Source organism: Lontra canadensis, unplaced genomic scaffold (assembly GCF_010015895.1).
Source record: "Lontra canadensis isolate GAN:19392208 unplaced genomic scaffold, GSC_riverotter_1.0 scaffold443, whole genome shotgun sequence".
Classification (NCBI taxonomy): Eukaryota; Metazoa; Chordata; class Mammalia; order Carnivora; family Mustelidae; genus Lontra; species Lontra canadensis.
In genome coordinates, this window is record NW_022631436.1 from 40,991 (window position 1) to 61,981 (window position 20,991).

Genomic DNA, 20,991 nt, shown 5'->3' on the forward strand with positions numbered 1-20,991 from the left:
GACTCGGCCTAGGCCTCTGTTGGCAGAAGGGCTGGGGACAGGAGCCAATGTGTGGTGATGGAGACGGGACACCTGCAGGGCCCCACTGACCCCGCTGCTGTCTGTGCTTCTCCCTCAGTTTGACCCTGGGAACACAGGCTACATCAGCACAGGCAAGTTCCGGAGCCTCCTGGAGAGCCACAGCTCCAAGCTCGACCCGCACAAAAGGGAGGTGCTCCTGGCTCTCGCCGACAGCCATGCAGATGGGCAGATCTGCTACCAGGATTTTGTCAACCTGGTGAGCACCCTGGGGCCTTCACCGCTGGGAAGGGGCCTCTTCGGGGGTTATGGCTAAGAAGACCTTTTTACAGAATTAATGGGATCTGTTGGTGCGCAGTGTTGAAAATGTCCAGGCTTCAGAAGGTGAAAGGGCATCACCAAGGAGCTAGTTTCTCTGTGTCTCTTGGTTCTGCCTTCGGCAGTGTCAGCATGTACCCAAAGCCCCGCCACCTCCAGACTCCCCCATGTGGCAGCAAAGTGGCTGCAGCTGTTCCAGCCCTTACAACCTTGGGCCTCACCATGCTGGGGAAGAGATTGGGTCTCCTCTGTGGTAGTCCCCACACAAAGCTTGGGATTTCCTCCCTCCCCTTGGGTTAATTTGGGTCTGGTGGGATGTGTTGATTGACTCAGGCCCATCAGTTCCCTTCCGTGGAGCCGGGGGTGGGGTCAGTTCCCCAGAGAGGGAAGGCTGGGAGTAGGAGGTGGGAAGGAGGGGAGCTGGGGAGTGGATGCTGGGAGCACTGGGGACATGGGTGAAGAGCTCCTCAGACCTGCTGGCTGATGTCCTGGGTGGTCCGAGGGGCTGAAGACAGGAGGCCTGTGAACCCTGCCCAGGGGTCCAGGGTCTTGGAGCAGGGATTTCCTCCTCACCGGGGGTTACTACTGTGCTGTCATGGGGGCCACTGTGGAGGGGTTGGGGTGGGGTTCGGTGGGGTTCAGCAGGAAGCATCCCACCAGGGATGCATGGGACATGAGTAGAAGCTAAATGATCCAGCAGGATGAATTCAAGGCCAGACGATTCCCCTCGGTTTCCCTGGTAGCGAAGCAGAGATAGTCACTCCTTTTCTTGTCACTCATGGAGGAGCAAGAATAAAATGATCTGTGTGAGGTTCCCCAGGCTCCTGGAATTCAAAGAGACTGGTAATGGGGGCGGCCAAGTGCCAAGTGAGCTCTCTGATCTGGGTGTCCAGGCTTTGGAACGGTTCTCATTGCCTCTTGAGGGAAGCCTGCCTTTGCCCAGAGGTTAGCATGATTTCAGGGAGCGGCTGTAGCACTTTTAGGGGTGAAGAAATCTGCTGTTCAGAGTGGACCCAGAGAGCAGACCTCCTGGAAGGTAGGGGGACAGAGCTGAGCTAAATGGGGGAGTGGGGACAGTCAGGGTTCATGGGAGGAGGGGCAGTGGAAGTGAGCCCTGTGACTTGGAGCCCAGCAGTGCCACCAAAGACCAGGTCACAGGTTTGAGCCTGCATCAGCTCATCCATAGCCCAGCATGCCCTGGGCCTGCCCGGCTCAGGCTCAGGGCAGAATGAGGGCTTTGCTGGGCCAGTGAGATACTTCTGTCTAGCTGCGGGTCCATGGGGTCTCCTGTGTGAACTCCACCAGTGAATGGCTTTTTCCTCTCAGAATGTCTGTATTCATGTTGTAAGCTGGAGCAGCAAGCCAGAGCCTGGATTCACGTGAGGAGGGCTGTCCTGCAGACTAGGTCTAAGAAGGAGCCCTCCAGGAGGGAAGCTCTCAGGAAGGCAGAGTGCCTAGGGGCTGGAGTCAGGTAGACCTGAGTCCCTCTACCTTTGTCTTTCACAGAGAAAGATCTCCTGAGGGTTTTCTCATTTGTAAAATGAAGCCAAAGGAATCCCTCTTCAGAGTTGTCCCAAGGATTAAATAACATGGAGTATTTGAAAGATTTTGTTATCTCTAAAGTTCTTCCCCCAGGTGAACTCCCCTGCATCCTTTGTGAGCCCTTCCCCAACCCAACCCAGGCCCAATGAACCAGCCTTATCCTGAACTCCCACAGTGCTTTGCCCAGGCCTCTCTTAGAGCACAGACCACATTGTATTATAGCTGGGTGGCCAAGGTTGTCATGTATAGGTGTGTAGGTTGTGTACTGTGCAAGGAAGCATGCCAGTAAGATGAATGGGGTCTGAAATCTGGCCTGGGCTTTTTTCACCAAAGCCTATAATGGGTGCATCCACCTGCAAGAGAAGATTCCCTTATCTCATGGCACAAGAGTATCCTTCAGGCTGTCATGGGCTCTGGAATCAGATGTATCTGGAATTGAAGCCTGACTCTTTGGGTCCTTGAGAAAGTTGCTCACCTTCTCCAAACTTTAGTCCCTATCTTTATTTTGTATTTATTATTTTTTTAAAGTTTATTTACTTAAGTAATCTTTGTGCCCAGTGTGGGGCTCGAACTCATGACCCCAAGATCAAGAGTTGCATGCTCTTCTGACTGAGCCAGCTAGGTGCCCCTAGTCCCCATCTTTATAATGTGAGGATAGTGTTATGCACCAAATAACTAGCATTTGCCTCTCCTTGTAAGCCCCAGGAGGCCCGAGACTCAGCTCAGTTCTAGGCACATCAGGCTGCAGGCGAATGGTGGGTGTCCGCGTGCACATTGCTTCCCTGTCCTCGTGGCAAGCCCACCCCTGGCGTCAGTCTTCAGGGTGTGGCCAGAGCTGTGTTGTGAGTAGGCTGTGCTTATTCTGGGACTGGTAGAGAGGATGGTAAGAGTGGCCGCCAAACAGGTTGACAGGGGTGCCTGAGCGGCTCAGTCGACTAAGTGTCTGCCTCTTGATTTCAGCTCAGGTCATGATCTCAGGTCATGAGTTTGAGCCCCGTGTCGGGCTCCGCCCTGAACAAGGAACCTGCTTAGGATTCTCTCTCTCTCTCTCCCCCTTTGTCCCTCCTCCCTGTGCACTCTCTTTCTCTAAAAATAAATTTAAAAATTTCTAAAAATAAATTTTAAAAAATTTGTAAAAAAGGGAAAAGATAACTTTGACAACGTGATCCTGTCTTGAGCTTGCAGTGAGTGAACATGGAGGCCCAAGGCCTGCCAGTGTTTCTAGAACGCCTTCTGCACCACCAAGAACCAGATCCGAGCTTTGTAGGCATGGAGAGGATGAGTAGGGATCAATGGAAGGGGTTCATCTGGGAAGGCCTACTGGAGGGGCCGAGCCTTTAGCCAGATTTTGAAGGTGAAAGACTATAGAAACGAGGAAAAAAGAAAGGGGCCTGAAGACAGAGGCTGATTCCAGCTGGCCTGCTCTGAACACAGGCCCTCTCTAGTGACTCCCTCCCAATACAGCTTCATACCCCTGTGCCTTGGTCTGGCCTAGTTCATCCGGCCAGCCCTCTCTGGGCTTCTGTCATTAGGTTTAGCCAAATGTCCCCTGCTAAGGCCACAGCCCCAGGATTATGTTGATAGTCTCCACCTTAGCTCCCCAGGCAGCCCTGTGGCTCTGGGGCTGGGAGAGCTCTGTCTCCCCATAAGAAGGGTCTAGAGCATGGTCGTAGAGGGCAGGTGTGAGGCGACAGAGGTCCTGGGAGGCTGGAAGGCAGCAGGACTGGCCACTTGGTCTCTGGGAGTTAGGATGGCCACAGAGTGAGGCATCCAGGACTCCAGTGCGGATTCATCATGGCAGCTTTAGGCTGTTGGGGGTAGGACCGGTCCACAGACAAGGTTCTAGAACCAGTTCCCACACTTGCCAGGCATTACAGGCCCCTTAAAAGGCCCTCGGGAGTGATGGCCTCCCACAAGCACAGCTTTGGGATCTAGTTCTAGAGACCTCTCTACAAACTCGCCCATCTAACCAAGGTCTGCTCACCTCTTCCCAAGGGAGGATGTCCTTCCGTTCTCACTCAGTTACCACCTCCTCCAGGAAGCCCTCCCTGATCACCACCACAGGACCCTGCTGGGCTTCCGCCTGCTTGCTCCCTCAGCAGCCTTCACTGGGAACCATGATTGCTGCTTGCTTACTTGTCTTGAGGGTGCATCCCTTGTGTCTGACAACGTGCTGACACTTAGTCGTTGCCCCATAAGTTGTGATGGACGCTGATGGATAGGTGCGTGGAGAGAAGGAACGTCGAACATGACTATAGGTTCTGGAGCCTTACTGGGTTTGAATGCGGTGGATTCTTAAAACTCCGTGATTTCGTAGAATGGGGTTATTCCTAGTCCTCGTCTAACAGGTAGGCTAGTTAAGACTCTCCAGTGAGCCCAGCACACGGGAAGAGCTTAGAACCATCTCGGCCGTAGAAGAGCTCGGTGAATACTGTTTCTTGCTGTTACAGAAGACGGGGGAAGGCAGGATGAGGCCTAGTAGGCCCAAGGAATGTGCTGGCCAAGGAAGTGGCTCAGGGCTCCGCTGAGACCTCCATTCTGACCCTTTGCCCCACCGTGTGTCCCGCACAGATGAGCAACAAGCGGTCCAACAGCTTCCGCCAGGCCATTCTGCAGGGGAACCGCAGGCTCTGCAGCAAAGCTCTCCTGGAGGAGAAGGGGCTGAACCTCTCCCAGCGGCTGATCCGCCACGTGGCCTACGAGACCCTGCCCCGGGAGATAGACCGGAAGTGGTACTACGACAGTTACACCTGCTGCCCCCCGCCCTGGTTCATGATCACCGTCACATTGCTGGAGGCAAGGACTTGGACGGGGGAGGTGGGAGGGGGGAGGGCGCTGCTCAGCCTTGGCCTGAAGTGGGGGGCGGGAGGGGGGGCAGGAGGCTCTTGGAGACGGGGGGGGGGGGGGGGGGGGGGAAGGGCGGCATCTTCTCCCAGTGGCTGAGGATCCATAGTCAGCCAGGCCCCATGACAGTGCCTGCAAGTGTGGGCTCCAAGCCTTGGACCACAAGGACATCCCGAAGATTATTACCAAGCGAGCCTCCCCACAGCAAAACCCCCATATTTCCACCTCTACCTTAAGCGAGGCAACACAGGCTGTGTAATAAGTTTGTTGAATTGGGGGTAGTTAGCCAGGCTAAGTCCTTAAAAACCAAGTTATGTTAGTTCCTCCCTGAGTGGGTAACGCAGCCAAGTTCTTTGCTCCCCCGGGACTCCATCTCCCAGCTGTAAAGTAGGGGTGACCAGACGTGCCCTTCTCCCATAGGACTCCTCTGTCTTGAGCCAGAGTGGCTGGTGGTGCCTTCGGAACCCAAAAACATTACAAATGCACATGGGAGGGGTTGTTTAGGAACAGGTAGATGTGGGCTTCACATATTTTGAAAGAACATTCTCCCCTCAGGGAATCATCTATACCTATTGTTATTCTAAATGTCTTCTGCTTATGCAGCAGAATCTGAACAGAGGACTTTCTGAATCAGTGCCCAAGTGTGAGAAACTGAATTCTTCTTGGCTGTTCAGCCTAGAACCCTGTGGTTCCCCAGCCCCAGGTCCTGAACGGCGTGCTGTAGCCTGCAAGGGTTTCTCTTCCAGAGCCATGGGCTTAATTACCACCCCCCCAACGCATATGTTCTTGTAAAGTCGATGCCGAATGCGGATCCTTAAGCCCCGTGGCATCCTCCTTCTTTTTTCCTAAATCAGACTAGTTGGTCTGTATCCCCGCGCGCCTCCGTTTGTTGTTATGGCTTCACTGGAGTCCATGTTGAAGATGCGATTTTTCTGAGATATTCTTGGAATCGTTCTCCAAATGCTTTCTGTGTTGGTCTATTTATTAAGTTCTATTTGAGGACCAATAATAATGAGCTGCCTCGGGAGCTGCATTTGCTGCCAGGCCACCCGCATTGTGAAAGATGGACAGAGCGGTTCCCCTGGAGAACCCAGGGGAGTCCTGCTGGGGGGCCCAAACCCCACACTAATTATAGCTTCATTTGCTGCGTATGTGAGGGGCACCCCCGGCTGGCTCTCCGTGTGCTTTACCCCATTCAAACCTCACAACCACCCTGGAAGGGTAGGCGTTGGCATCCCTGTTTCCAGATGAGGAGACCAAGGACCAGAGATTTCAAATAACTTATTCAAGGTCATCCAGAGAGGCCAGATTGAGTGTCCAGATTGGTTTCAAATTTCCAGAAATTTCAGCCATGTAAATTCAAACCACCCATCTGGAAGATAATATGGAAATAACTATTTCCAAGTACTTGTACTAAAGCCCAACGCTTTTGTTTTACATGCAGTTCTAGGAACTTGGTTTTCTGGTTCCATAACAGAGGCTGGAAGGGACACAGTAGGAAGTTACTAGAAGGGGCTCACGACTAGCCAGCAGCAGGGAGTAAGAACCTGGTTAATAACCTGCTGACAACCTGGCAATACAGGAGAGAACGAAAAATGTATCAGCAGACCTGAGTCTTAAAGAAACAGGAATCTGGGTCCGTTGACTATAGGAGTGAAAAACCCCATGCGTTGCTGGAGAAGACTTCACTCCCACAGCCCACATTAATACCTGAGACGGCTTTAGAGGAGCATGCAGACCCTGTGAGGAGGAACACAGGGACATGGATGATGCATTTTGTCTTATTTTACTACTTTTGTTTGTTTTTTTTTTTCCGATTTTATGTATTTATTTGACAGAGGGAACACAAGCGGGGAGTGGGAGAGGGAGAAGCAGGCTTTCCACTGAGCAGGGAGCCCGATGCAGGGCTCCATCCCAGGACCCCAGATCCATGACCCGAGGCGAAGGCAGATGCTTAATGACTGAGCCACCCAGGCGCCCCTATTGTATTATTTTTTAAAAAGTTTATTTAAGTAATCTCTACACCTGACACAGGGCTCGAACTCACAGCCTTGACATCAAGAGTCATGTGTTCTTCCAACTGAGACAGGCCCCCCTGAATGATGCAAGTTATTTTTAAATTTTTATTTTGTTTATTTATTTATTTTAAATTAAATTTTATTTTTTTCCTCAGTGTTCCAAAATTCATTGTTTATGCATCACACCCAGTGCTCCATGCAATACGTGCGCTCCTTAATACCCACCACCAGGCTCACCCAACCCCCCCCCACACCCCTCCCCTCCAAAACCCTCAGTTTGTTTCTCAGATTTATTTTTATTTTTTAAGATTTTATTTATTTGGTTGGGAGAGAGAGAATAGGGGAAGAGGCAGAGGGGGAGAAAGAGAGAACCCCAAGCAGACTCCAGACTGAGCGCAGAGCCCAATGCCGGCCTCGATCTCACGACCCTGAGACCATGACCGGAGCTGAAATCAAGAGTTGGCTGCTTAAGTGACTGAGCCACTGAGGTGCTCCCAAATGATGCATTTTAGAAAAGAAATAAATACACTTATAGGGGTAAACAAGGATGCCTCAGTCACCTGCCGAATCAGTTCATGTGGAGCGTTGGTGACGAGGCAGAGAGACGGGAACCCTGGGGCACTGTGGGTGGGAATGCAAAATGGTGCAGCCATTACTGGAAACAGTGTGGAGGTTCCTCAGAAAATTACACAGAACCATTATGTGAGCCATCAACTTCCCTTCTGGGTAGATACCCCCAAAAAAATCAAAAGCAGGGACACAGAGAGATACTGGTATGCCCATGTCCATGGCAGCATTATTTGTAATAGCTAAAATGTGGAAGCAACCCAGATGTCGAATGAATGGATAAATGGGTGACAGACTGTGGAATGGAATCCAGTGGGATACTATTCAGCCTTAAAAAAGGAAGGAATTCGGACACATGCTGTAACAGGAGTGGACCTTGAAGACATGATGCTAAATGGAGTAAGCCAGCCATGAAAAGACGGCTCCTGGATGCGTCCTTTTAGATGGGGTGCCCAGGGGAGTCAAGTTCATAGAGATAGGAAGGAGAATGGCGGTTGCCAGGGCTGGGGGAAAGGGGAGTGGGGAGTTGGCGTGTAACGGAGACAGAATTTCAGTTTTATAAGATGAGGAGACTCCCATGGCTGGTGGCAGCGACAGTTGTGCAACATGTGTAAATATATTGAATGCCACTGCGCTGTACACTTAAAACTGATGAAGATGGCAAATTTTATCTTATGTGTATTTTTGCCACAGTTTAAAAAAACTACTTATGTGGAATTTCCTCCTCCCACAGATGGGTACATAAGTTATTACTGCAATTAGATTTTTGTGGGTTTTTTTTTAAGATTTTATTTATTTGGGGATCCTGGGTGGCTCAGTCATTGAGCACCTGCCTTTGGCTCAGGTCATGTTCCCGGGGTCCTGGGATTGAGTCCCATGTCCAGTTCCCTGCTCAGCGGGAAGCCTGCTTCTCCCTCTCCCACTCCCCCTGCTTGTGTTCCCTCTCTGGCTGTCTCTCTCTCTCTCTGTCAAATAAATAAATAAAATATTTTTTAAAAGGTATTTATTTATTTGAGAGCAAGGGAGAGCAAAGACAGAGAATCTGAGGCAGACTCCCCGCTGAGCACAGAGCCTGACATGGGGCCCAATCCCATACCATGAGACCATGACCTGAGCTGAAACCAAGAGTCTGATGCTCAACTGACTGAGCCACCCCGGCGCCCCCCAGCAGTTAGTTTAAATCCCTCTGAACCCTTCCTCGCTAGCACCAAGGAGGTGTGGGCGGAGCCCATGGGACCATGTTGTGACCATTTAATACAAAATAATCAAACAGAGGGGCACCTGGGTGGCTCAGTCAGTTAAGTGCCTGCATTGGCTCAGGTCATGATCCTGGGGTCCTGGGATCAAGCCCCACATCGGGCTCAGCAGGAATACTGCTTCTGCCTCTGCCTTTACCAGCTTGTGCTCTCTGTCAAATAAATAAATAAAATCTTAAAAAAAAAAATAAAGAGAAGTGGAGGGGAGAGGTGGTAGAAAGGGAGGCTGGGTCCTGGCCGTGTGGGTGTCCCTCATCCTCAGAGGAGGAAAGGGGCCAACTGCTGGTAGGAATCCTGAGTGTTAGCGCCAGAGGGGCAGGTGGGCTGCCTTTCGTGTAGTGACAGGCCCTCGCCATCCTGTGTTTTCATCCAGGTTGCCTTTTTCCTCTACAACGGAGTGTCGCTGGATCAGTTCGTGCTGCAGGTGACCCATCCGCGATACCTGAAGAACTCACTGGTTTACCACCCGCAGCTCCGCGCGCAGGCCTGGCGCTACCTGACCTACATCTTCATGCACGCGGGGTGAGTGCCTGCCTTGTTTTGCCCTTGTCAGCGTCCCTGTGGGAAAGTAGGAGGGGCAGAGAGCCTGGACTCAAACACGTGTTTTCGTTTATTTTTGTCTTCCTGGACTCAGCACTTGAGGTAGCTCCTTGAAACTTACCTAATACCAAAACAGAGGAGTTACTTATTGACAGAGTTTGGGAAAGGGGAAATAGATGGATGACGCTCAGTTTAAGCCCATGGTGAGAGCAGCATAAATGTAGGTTCTACATTTGTTCTGAGCTTCCTAGCAGCCAAGGCAAAAAGGGAAGTGCAGTTAGCAACCGAGTCCGTTGTCTGCAGACTCTGTGTGGTATGTGTGTGTGTGTGTGTGTGTCTCTCTCTGCCTGTGTGCCTCCATAAGTGAAATGAAGGACAGATTTCTTGAGAGCGCCTTTCTCTCAAGGTGGTCTCCATAGTTGATGAGAGTCTTTTTGAGGAATTCTAGAAATACTGGTAGTTTCTGTTGACATATCTGTGGCCTCTTTGGGGGCTGGCATACAGTCAGTTCTCATGGGTGCCTATGAGAAGGATCTACTGTATGGCCCTATGAGAAGGATCTACTGTCTGGCCAGGTGGCCACCTGGGTCCCAGGCCCCTGAAGAACACAGTCTTGGCTGGAGACTGTTTTTGCACCGTAAAAGCGCTGAAGTGGGAAAGCAGAGTCCCCAGACCTTTGTGGTGTCTTCTACAGCCTCTCCAGAGAGAAGCAAAAGGGCTCACCGTTCACCTGGGAAAAGCTCTGGGGGTACCTGTCCCTGGGGTTGGAAATGGGAAGAGGATCACTCTCGTCTCTGTGGCTCCATCATTCCCATTCCCTAGCAGAAAGACCCACAATGGCCAAGAGGGAGCCACGCTGTGAGCCTCCCCTCTTGCCAAGTTTCCAAAACAGCACAGGTGTCAAGCCCCAGTTGAGGGGTTTTGGGGTGAGGAGGGATGTCAGTGGTTAGCGGTGGATATTTCCACTCCGAGCTGGGAGAGGGGATGATCCATGCAGGCTGATGCTTTGCCTACCGTGTCCCGGCTTTGCTGTCACAGGACCGAGGAGCAGAAGGAGGGAGGTTCATCTGGCATTGGCCTTCTTGTGAACCAAGGAATTGGCTTGGGGGGGGGGGGGGCTTCCCTGACCAGGCTTCCCAGCCTCTACTGCCCATGGGATGGAACTGCCTGTCTTGTTTCCAGAACGGCCCTCTGGCCTTCCCTGAGCCTTTGCGGTGAGGAAGAAGCAGGCAGAAGACCTCCAAAGCCTCCTTGGCTATCCCCTGCCTCTGGGAGACAAAAGCCTAGAGGCCAAAGTGGACAGAGCACAGAGGCTCTTAGCTGAGGCCCAAAGAGGTGGCCTTTTTTCTGGCTGGTGCTTCTGCTGGGGCAGTGCCTGCCTAGGGGAGCCCTGGGAGGAGTCTCCTGGTGTGTGATTTTGAGGGGGTCCTCTTGGATGGTGCTGCAGCTGACGGGAGGTAGGGATGGTTGGCCGGCATGTGCGGCGAGCCCAGCAAGGTGACCTGTGATCGGGGAGGAGGACACACTCTGGACTGGTGAATCCAGAAATCAGTGTGGTAGAGGGGAAGGAGTTCAGCTTGGGAGGCAGGAGCTCTGGATTCCTCTCACCTGGCATCTCCTTGTCTCCGGCTCTCGTCTGTGAACCAAGGACTGGGTCTGATGCTACCACCTGGCTCCTTTCCAGTGCATTTGTCTGATGCTTCTAACCATTTGGCGGGCGCAGTCGGTATACTAGAAGACTCCAGGCACAGTGGGAGTTTTGGACAGAGCCCCATCTGTCTGAGCTACCTTGCAGGCGCTCTCCTGGGCAGGCAGGGGCCCACGTGGACCCGAGTGGCACAGCATTTGACCCCTGCAGACCAGGACTGGGGCTGTGACCCAGGCCAGGGTTGTCCCATGGTGAGCTCTGTTACCCTATAGCTTGACCATGCGGATGCTGTGGGCGCAGTTTAAATTAAATGAGATAATGGATGTTGAAGTGTTCGGTAAACTTAAAAGCACATATGTGATGTATAGATAGTAATGTTACAGTTTTTCCTAGTAACAGGTGCACTCAACTAGATACCATTTAGCAACAAGAGCTGGTCACAGGTGTATGATAGCATAAAAAGGGAAGTATTCCCAGAATAAGAAAAGCCAGCCCTGGGGGGCCTTGGTGGCCCAGTTGTTAAGCATCTGTCTTCCGCTCAGGTCACGATCCCAGTGTCCTGGGTTCAAGCCCCTGCATCCGGCTCCCTGCTCAGTAGGGAGCCTGCATCTCCCTCTCCACCTGCCCCCCTGCTTGTGTTCCCTTACTCACTGTCTCTGTCAAATAAACAAATAAAATCTTAAAAAAAAAAAAGAAAGAAAGAAAGAAAGAAAAGCCAGCCCTGGGCTTTTGGGAGTAGGATGGGTCCCTTCTCACACCAAGAGGGGGAAGCTTCCCCTATGAGATCTTAAGGGATAATTTTGAATTATTAATTTCTAGGGACACCTGGGTGGCTCAGTCGGTTAAACGGCTGCCTTCAAATCAGGTCATGATCCCAGGGTCCTGGGATGGAGCCCTGCATTGGGCTTGCTTCTCCCTCCTGCTCCCCTGCTTGTGCTCGCTCCCTCTCTTTCTCTCTCTGTCAAATAAATAAATAAAATCTTTTAAAAAAGAATTAAATTCTAAGAGATATCACTAATGCTTACATTTGTTCTGAAAACGTCTTTTTTTTTTTTTTTAAGACTTTATTTGAGAGAGAACACAGGCAGGGGGAGGGGCAAAGGGAGAGAGATAAGCAGACTCCTTGCTGAGCAGGGAGCCGGATACGGGGCTCGATCCCAGGACCCTGGGATCATGACCTGAGCTGAAGGCAGACCTTAATCCACTGAGCCATCCAGGCGCCCCTGAAAACATCTTTCTCTTTAAATACCAGTATCTCTTACATATATACCAGTGAGTCAGGGCAGCCTTGTGGCCTGGGGAATGGAGCAGATTCTGCACATCAGGGACCTGGGCTGTGTGACTTGAAGCCAGGCAGTGCACCTCTCTGAGCCTTGACTTCTCATGTGTCAACCAAGGGATTTGCTGGATCTTCCCCATGGTTAGCCCCCTGCTACACTGTGGCAGGTGCACACACTGCCAAGCACTGTCGAGGCCCTGCACCGTTCCTGTCCCAGGCAGTCGGCAAGGTGTGATCTTTCTAAGATGGACCGTCTGCTCTGTAATTCCTGCCCCTGCCCACCGCAACCCAGACCATGAGCTCCTCAAAGCAGGCATAACTCATTGCTGGATTCCCTGCGTCTCGGCATACAGTGTTTGTTGAATGAATGAATGAATGAATGATGGAGTGTGGTCTTTCTATATAGGATAGAACACCTGGGACTCAACGTGGTGCTGCAGCTCCTCGTGGGGGTGCCCTTGGAGATGGTGCACGGAGCAACCCGTATTGGGCTTGTCTACGTGGCTGGTGTTGTGGCAGGTAAGCAGGTGGGCCACGAATCCACAGGGGTAAACTTCCCCAAGGTAGTGAGGAGACCCCATGGCCTTGGGCGAGTCCCAGGCTTCCAGGGACACCAGACCCCATCCCCAAGGCTCCTAATCATGAGGGTTGTCCTCCAGACCAATCTCCCTACCATCCGGGGGGCTGGAAAGGGGACTGCTGTCCACAGGGAGAGGCATGGGATGGCAAGGGGAGGAGACTTTCCATCTTTATGCTGCCATGTTGAAGCTGTGTGAGCTCGGGGAAATTCCTTAACCTCTCTTGGCCCCGTTAGAGGTTTTAGGAAGGAACTAATCAGATTTGCCTGGAGGGCATTAGGAGGTCAAAGGGAGGGGACAAAGTGGAATACGAGGGGCTGTGTCAACCCTGCGGGGCACAGTGAGATTCCTGCAGGGACTCCAAAGTGTAGGCAGAGAGCCAGGTCCCTCCTCAGCCAGGCCGGCCCCTGTGCTCTTGCTTGACCCACTGCTGACAGGAAACAGTCTGGCCTGAGAGGTGGTGAGCACCCATGCCAGCTGAAGTAGATTGGGGCCCCACTGATCCTGCTCAGGTGGTGGAGGACCATGACCTTGAGGATAGCTGGGGAGGGGGGGACCGCAGCCAGCAGGACTCCCCCTCTCCCTCGCTGGTGGAGGTGAGGCGGGCTGGGGTGAGCTGGGGAGAGCAGACTGCATTTCTGCTGGGAAAGTCTGCACCAACCGGGTTTTCTTTTTTTTTTTTTAAAGATTTTATTTATTTATTTGACAGACAGAGATCACAAGTAGACAGAGAGGCAGGCAGAGAGAGAGAGGGAAGCAGGCTCCCTGCTGAGCAGAGAGCCCGATGTGGGACTCGATCCCAGGACCCTGAGATCATGACCTGAGCCGAAGGCAGCGGCTTAACCCACTGAGCCACCCAGGCGCCCCATCCAACCGGGTTTTCAACAGAGGGATCTCCCTCGTGATGTTTCCAACTTTATAGCTGGCTTTTTTTTTTTTTTAATACAAGGTTTGCCGCCTCAGCTCTTCCCCTTGACAGCTGTGCCCAAGGGAGCTTTGTGTGTATGTTTAAGTAAGATCTTAATCCTTTCTGAGTGGCATTAAAGTTGTCATCAGGAGAGCAGGGCACCGCTGACCTTGTAAACAACGGGCAAACAGGGACCCTGGGAGTAACTGATCTAGCTTCAAGAACCGGGGAGGGAAGGGTCCCACCCCACCCCACCCCACCCCACCCACCCCTGTGAGGCCGGTCTGCTAGTTCAGAAACCCTCAGCATGGAAGATGGGCCACACAGCTTCTTCATTTCTCTGTGTGCGGAGGGTTAAAAACTTGACCACCTTGGACAGCACCCCCCACGGGCTTCTCCCGGCATCCTGTACCTTCCCCATCCTTGAACAAAAGGTTCTGTGAGGAGCTCTGTGTGCCAGACTTACTCAGCCACCCACGCGCCCCCCCCTTTCCCCCAAGTCTTGACATCTGGAGATTTACAGCCACGTATCCTCCACCTAGATACCCAGAGACCCAGATGGTTAATAGCGAGGAACAGGAAAGATACTTATAAGGTTTGCAGTTAGTAGTCAATTGGATGGGAGTGCAATAACCCAGAAGACAGAAACCAGATTCGAGATGACTGAGGCCTCACCCAAACCAGATGATACACAGCAGGTAGGCCACGCTGGTGACACTGGCCAGGGACACCAGTGCAGAAGGGGATGGTGCACCAACAGAAAGGGACTTGCCAGCTAACCAGCCGGATGTGGGGCTGTATCATGCAGCATGTAACGTCTACGATTCTGTCTGAGGCATTGACTCAGAGAGGGTACTCTGGTCACCATATATCGTGTCATCAATAGCCAGGACCAAGCTGGCAGATCTGCCTGCACCCCTTCTTCCCTCTCTACCCTGTGTGCATCCCGAGTCCGCAAGTGGGGCCCACTCACAGACAGCCAGATCCTGACTGGATACCAGGTGGTTAGGAAGGGCCTGCCTTCCTAAGGCACACACGAGCACTTTCCAGTTGTCACAGGTTACAGAACCTGTGTGTTAGGGTGCCTCAGTGACTTGCTCAAGGAGACTCAGTTGTATGGGGTGGGGCTGGGCCCAGAGCCAGGCCACCTGCCCCCAAAGGCTGCGCTTCAAACCACTACCCTGTGCAATGAGAACCAAAAGGAAGGCCTTTTCCTTTTGTGTAGATAATTTATTGTCAGAAACTCAGGGAGGTCTTTTTTTTTTTTTTAAGATTTTATTTATTTATTTGACAGACAGAGATCACAAATAGGCAGAGAGGCAGGCAGGGAGAGAGAGAAAGAAGCAGGCTCCCTGCTGAGCAGAGAGACTGATGCGGGGCCTGATCCCAGGACCCTGGGATCATGACCTGGACCAAAGGCAGAGGCTTTAACCCACTGAGCCACCCCGCCGCCCCCAGGGAGGTCTTAATAGACATCAGGCGCCCCCCATTTAGTTCCTGCCCGGTGGAAATGTTCCAAAGGCAAGGCCATCACAGTTTGTAGCAATGGCCGCTGACCTCTGCCAGGTGCGTCTGGTACTCTGCCTGCGATAGAGGGTTCTTGTACCTTATGTTGAGTATTCACCAAGTCTTATGAGGTGGGTCCTGTCACCCCCATTTCATAGGTGGTCCAGAGAGGTGAAATGACTTGTTCAATTTTCTCAGAAGGACTAAGAAGTACTAGAAGCAAGTGGAGACCCTTCCTCTGCTCCATGCTTCTAACCAGTGCTTGAGGCCAGTGCATCTCTCGCTTCTAGCTGACAATTTCATGGCCATGAAAGCCAGTATTTTAAGTGCTTTGGCAAGCTTTTCTTACAGATTATCTAGATTATAAGCCATATGCGCATCCCCAGAGCCTAACACAGGGTCTAGCATACGTTAAGCAACAAATATTTGTAGAACAAATGGAAGACGGCATACATAAATAGAGTGCTTAAAGGTAGATGTTCTGCCGATTTTTATTTGGATTTTTTTTTTTGTAATGGCCAAGGGAGACATTGGAAAACACCTGCTTTAAATATTTCAGACTAAAATTAACACAGCTATGCGTGATGATACTGTCTCCAATTTATCTGCGTGCTGGTGTGGACCCAGAACTTTTTTGAGAAAGTACATAGCCCCTAGGGGCACCTGGGTGGCTCAGTGGGTTGAGCCTCTCCCTTCAGCTCGGGTCATGATCCCAGAGTCCTGGGATTAATCCCCACATCGGGCTCTCTGCTCAGCGGGGAGCCTGCTTCCCCCTCTCTCTCTCTGCCTGCCTCTCTGCCTACTTGTGATCTCTTTCAAATAAATAAATAAAATCTTAAAAAAAAAAAAAAAGGAAAGTACATAGCCCCGACTAAAGCTAGTCCTTGGGCCCGATGCTGTGCCAAGATGTGTGTCCCCCTCCAGCTTGCCATTCTGTCCCCGTCCTCTGTCCCCATGACCTCTGGGGAATTCATACTGGCCTTATGGAACTGTCCTATGGAACTGTGAGGTTAGGTTCCAAACAGCTTGTCAAGAATCCTGCTTGGCCCAGGCTTCCTGCCACCACCCACCCCCGGGGTGGCCTTTATGTCTCTGTTGACTGGCACACATGCCCCCGATTATACTTGACCTTTCCCACTCCCGAGTCCTGGGCTAATCTGCAGCCGTTTGAGGAAAATCTTTCCTCCAACCATGGAAGACCGGTGACTCCAGACTGTTACGTTCAAGATCCAAACCTCAGATCCTGGATCTCAGGCCAAGGTTCAGGTCGTTTGAATCTGTGATTTGGAAGGTCCCCTCCTGTGGGTGGCAAATCTGACTTCCCAGGCCCCACCCCCCTTCAGCCATAGGCTCCCTGGCTCCATGGGGTAGCATTGAGGGCAAAGTATCCTTTGAAAAGAGGGTTTCACAGCTCAGAAGTTAGAAAACCTTGGACCTTTTTATTTCACAGATGTGAAAACTGAAGCCCAAAGAATTCAGGGGCTGTGCCCAAGGTCACAGGACTAGCCAGCCACGCCCCCATTCCCAACTCCTGCCAGAATCCCAGGCTGACCCCTGACCCTGGGGTAGGGTGAGAGAAGGGTCAGTGTGGGGAGGCTGGACCCTGGACCGTGCAGGGTTCCCTGCGGCCTCCCTGCCTCTGGTGGCTCCCACTGCATCTGGGAGGCCGAGGGAGCAGAAGCTGGACGGGTTTAGTGGGACTTGCGAGAGGAAAGAGGCCAGCCTCAGGAGGCTGGGGCTTCCTCTGTCCACGAGGTAAGGTAATTAATGAGCTGCTTGGGCAGCCAGCCCTCTGCAACCAATGGAGCCTTCCTTACTGTGTGGGCCTCCAGGAGAGCGTGGGAATCCTTTGTCATGCAGATCCCACTGCCTGCCTGTTGGCCATCCTGGGAATTTTTTTTTTTCTGTTATATATGGCTGACCCTTTGGCTAGGCAGTAAAAAAAAAAAAAAGAAAGAAAGAAAGTTATCTGACAATAGATCAATACCTAATTAAAGCCAGAGGGAAGGCATGAAAGGGGAGAAGAAAGATTTATAGTTACCCTGGGAGGGGAGAAGGACTTGGGACTTCTCAGTTCATGACAGTGCTTTTTCCTGGGAGATCACATCCCTCTTGAGGCCCAGAATTTGCTGTGGGAATCTATCTCTTGCTTGAAGGATCTCAGTGAGCCCCGGAGCCTTGAGAGAAGTCCAAGGGGGCATGTCGGGGAGAGAAGGTGGGTGATGGTATGGGGGTTCACCATGCTCAGAGTGTCAGGCTCTCCGACTCCTGGGCCGGGCCCAGCCTCCTCCTAACTAGCAGACCCCCCACATCTGTAGAAACTACAGAGTTTGGCCGGTCCCTCCTGTCTCCACCCAGGCAGCAGCTAATTGGCTCTCCAGCCTGCGGGCATTTTCCAGTGGTGGTTTCTGCACACTCACCCAGGCCGGCCACCTCCCAGCTTCTGAGCCCTGGGCTCTACCTCCTGGTTATTTTTAGTCTCCCATGTCCTTCCCTGGAAGCCAAAGCATTGATCACACTTAAATGAGACCAGAACAATACATTTCCCTTCTCGTCTCTGCCCGGCTTCCCTCCCAGCACAAAAGTTTGTCATCCCCCAGACCACCTTCCTATCCCCCCAGAGGGTATGACATCATCTCTCTCTTCCCTGGGATTTTCAAGGGCATTTTTCCACCAGAGAAACCCCCACCCCCACCCCCCCAGCTCTGGAGATTCTGTTGGTCTTTTGTGATTTCACTCGATTGGAGGGAGTTTGGAGGCGATGTCAAGAAGCAGGTTTCTAGACGCCAACGTGCAGCAGAGGGAGCAATAATGGAGGAGGTTGACCTCTGTACCAGTTTGAGGAGTAGCTGCTGTCGATGCCAAGAGCACGGGCCTTGTGTCCGCAAAGCTGGACATCCTGCTTCCAGCCCTTCTCACTGAGTGGCTCTGGGCTCAGTCTCCTCAACTCTGCCGTGTGGCCACTGTCATCATCCTCCAAGGGTTAAAGCGGTCGATGTGCGTAAAGCATGTGGCCACTGTCTGATGAGTGGTGTTCATGCGTGGCAGCTGCTTCTGCTGCTTTTTCTTTATTTTTTTAAGATTTTATTTATTTATTTGAGAGAGAGAAAGCACATGTACAAGCAGGGGGAACAACAGGCAGAGAGGGAAGCAAGCTCCCTGCCGAGCAAGGAGCCTGATGCGGGGTTCGATCCCAGGACCCTGGGATCATGACCTGAGCCAAAAGCAGCCGCATAACTGTCTGAGCCACCCAGGCTCCCCTCTGCTACTATTTTATTATTGCCCAGAACCCTGAGGCGATACCAGGTGAGGCAGAGGCTGCACTGACAGACAGGTGATCGCTCCTGTCCACTGAACTCCTATAAAAGGAGAAGTCTGAATAAAATGGTTCTTTTCCCCATAAATGAGGCCTCTAGGGGGCTCCAGGACAACGTGGGATGAAGGGAAGAGGACCTGGAGACTTTCGCTCCGGGGCCTTACCCCCAAGGCTGCTGGATGCGAGGGCCTGGGGCAGGGGCAGGGAACTCACTCCAGCACCCTTAAATTCCCGATCTCTCTTGCACCAGGGTCCTTGGCGGTGTCTGTGGCTGACATGACGGCTCCAGTCGTGGGCTCCTCTGGAGGGGTGTATGCACTCGTCTCTGCCCATCTAGCTAACATCGTGATGGTGAGCACCTCCTGTCCCAGCATCCCAACATCTTGGTGTCCCCTCCGCGCCTCAGTCCCCATCTGCTCCCCAGCTCAGGCCCAGAAATGCCAGGCAGACCTGGCTGATAGCAGGGTTCACAGACACTCCTCACTTTCTGCAGGCTTATTTCAAATAGAGCCCTTCCGTATATGCTTCATGTTTTTTCCTTCTTAGCTATGAAATTACCCATTTCTCTAATTCTATCCCTTTCCCACTTGACTTTAAAAAGTGTTACAGTAGGGGCTCCTGGCTGGCTTCGTTGGTAGAACACATGACTCTTGATGTTGGGGTCATGAGTTCAAGTCCCACTTTGGGCCTGGAGTTTACTTTAAAAAAAAAAAAAAAGAAAGAAAAGGAGGCATGGAAGACTGCAACTCTTTTTTTTTTTTTTTTAAAGATTTTATTTGGGCCACCTGGGTGGCTCAGTGGGTTAAAGCCTCTGCCTTTGGCTCAGGTCATGATCCCAGCATCCTGGGATCGAGCCCCGCATCGGGCTCTCTGCTCAGCAGGGAGCCTGCTTCCCTTCCTCTCTCTCTGCCTGCCTCTCTGCCTGCTTGTGATCTCTGTCTGTCAAATAAATAAATAAAATCTTTAAAAAAAAAGATTTTATTTATATATTTGAGATAGAGCACAAGCGGGGACAAGGGACAGGGAAAGGGAGAAGCAGACTCCCCGCTGAGCTAGGAGCCTGATGTGAGGCTCGATCCCACGACCCTGAGATCATGACCTGAGCTGAAGGCAGACACTCAACTGTCTCAGCCACCCACGTGCCCTTTAATATCCAACACCTGATCTGAGCTCAGATTGTGATCTTGGGGTCATGAATTCAAGCCCCTCATTGGGCCCCACGCTGTTCGTGGAGCCTACTTTAAAAAAAAAAAGAAAAAAAGAAAACTTTAAAAAATGTTACAATCCTTGACCCTAGTGGCAAAATCGGGACTTGAATTGGGCTCCTGACAATGGTTCAAGTGTCATTCCCTTACACCAGCTTCTCACTGTGGTGGGACACTGCCTCTGCCTTCCCCATGCTCTTCTTTGCCTTTTCCTGAGAGGCATTCTAGGGTAACGGTTAAGAGCGCAGGCTCTGAAAACGGTCAGCCTAGATCTGAATCCTGCCTACCTGCTTCCTGAAGAGGGATCTTGGGCACCTTACTTAACTGCTATTCCTCAGTTTCTACATGTGTGAAATGGGATGATAGGTGATAAATGAGATAAAGTAAAGCTATATTGGAATCAGTTTGATAGTCTCAGAGGAGGCCATAGTTCTCATTTTAGAGGCAGTTGGAAGGAGGGGGCCTCTAGGCAGGGTCCAGATCTTACTCATCCCCAGTGCCTGGCACAGGGCTGGACAAATGGTAGCTGGTGCTGACTAAAATTCTTTCTTATTTGAAGCAATCTCTACACCCAGCATGGGGCTCGAACTCACTACCCACGAGATCAAGAGTCAGGTGCTCAGCTGACTGAGCCAGCCAGGTGCCCCCTCCCCCGCCACCCGCTGAGTAAACTTTGAATGAAAGAAGGAAAGAATGAATGAACAGTGTCTAGAGAAGGCGTAGCTTCCCGCCAGGGTCCTCCTGTTCTCACCTCCCTCCTCCGTCGCTGTGTTCACCCACATGGCGGATGTGTGAATGCTGAGTTACAACAGTCTGAAGTGTTTCTTCTTTTCTTCTTTATTATTGCCACTGTCACCTGCCTGGCTCAACACACCATCCCTTTCTTTTCATCGGAGTCCCTTTTGTACCTTCAGAGAGAGAGCAGGAGAGGGACAGAGGGAAAGAAAAGGGGAGGAGGGGAGAGACAGACAGACAGACACTGACAGCCCTTGCTACTTGTCTGACTTTTGGCAACTTGACGTGAGCACTTGGAGAGAGCCAGCAGGTGTGGGAAAGCTCGCGTGGATGAGCGAATGTGTGTTTGCGCACGTGCGATTACACACGCGTGTGCGTGCACGCACGCACACACACGACCGGTCTGCTGAGGAACCTGACAGCACGGGGCTGCCTCACATGGCCCTTTTTAAATGGGTCATCCTGTATCAGTGCCACAGCTTTCCCCAGACACAGCTTTTTCCCTGAATTCCACCTCCGCCGCTCCCCCTCCCCCTGCCCCAGTTCCTTTCTGTAGGGGCCAGCACTGCTCACACCCCCTCCTTCCCCCCAGGACGTGTATGTGTGTGAGGGGACGAGCAGCACAACTAAGAGACGCAGACACGAGTTTGTAAAGGTGCCCTATCTCCTTGCCCTTCCCTGCTGCCCGGGAAACGGCCCTGAGGCCTCCCAAGT

General features: G+C 52.0%; 1 protein-coding gene across 2 annotated transcripts in view; it reads left to right on the forward strand.

The window, feature by feature from the left end:
* LOC116863004 (rhomboid-related protein 3) overlaps positions 1–20,991 on the forward strand; it is a 46,267-nt gene that overhangs the window by 15,481 nt on the left and 9,795 nt on the right. The window contains exons 3-7 of one of the 2 annotated variants that reach the window (XM_032850475.1): positions 119–277; positions 4,450–4,674; positions 8,937–9,085; positions 12,437–12,549; positions 18,588–18,688. In XM_032850475.1, the coding sequence (XP_032706366.1) occupies positions 119–277; positions 4,450–4,674; positions 8,937–9,085; positions 12,437–12,549; positions 18,588–18,688 (747 nt within the window). The remainder of the gene's footprint in view (positions 1–118; positions 278–4,449; positions 4,675–8,936; positions 9,086–12,436; positions 12,550–18,587; positions 18,689–20,991) is intronic. The other variant, XM_032850476.1, reaches the window with a different exon arrangement.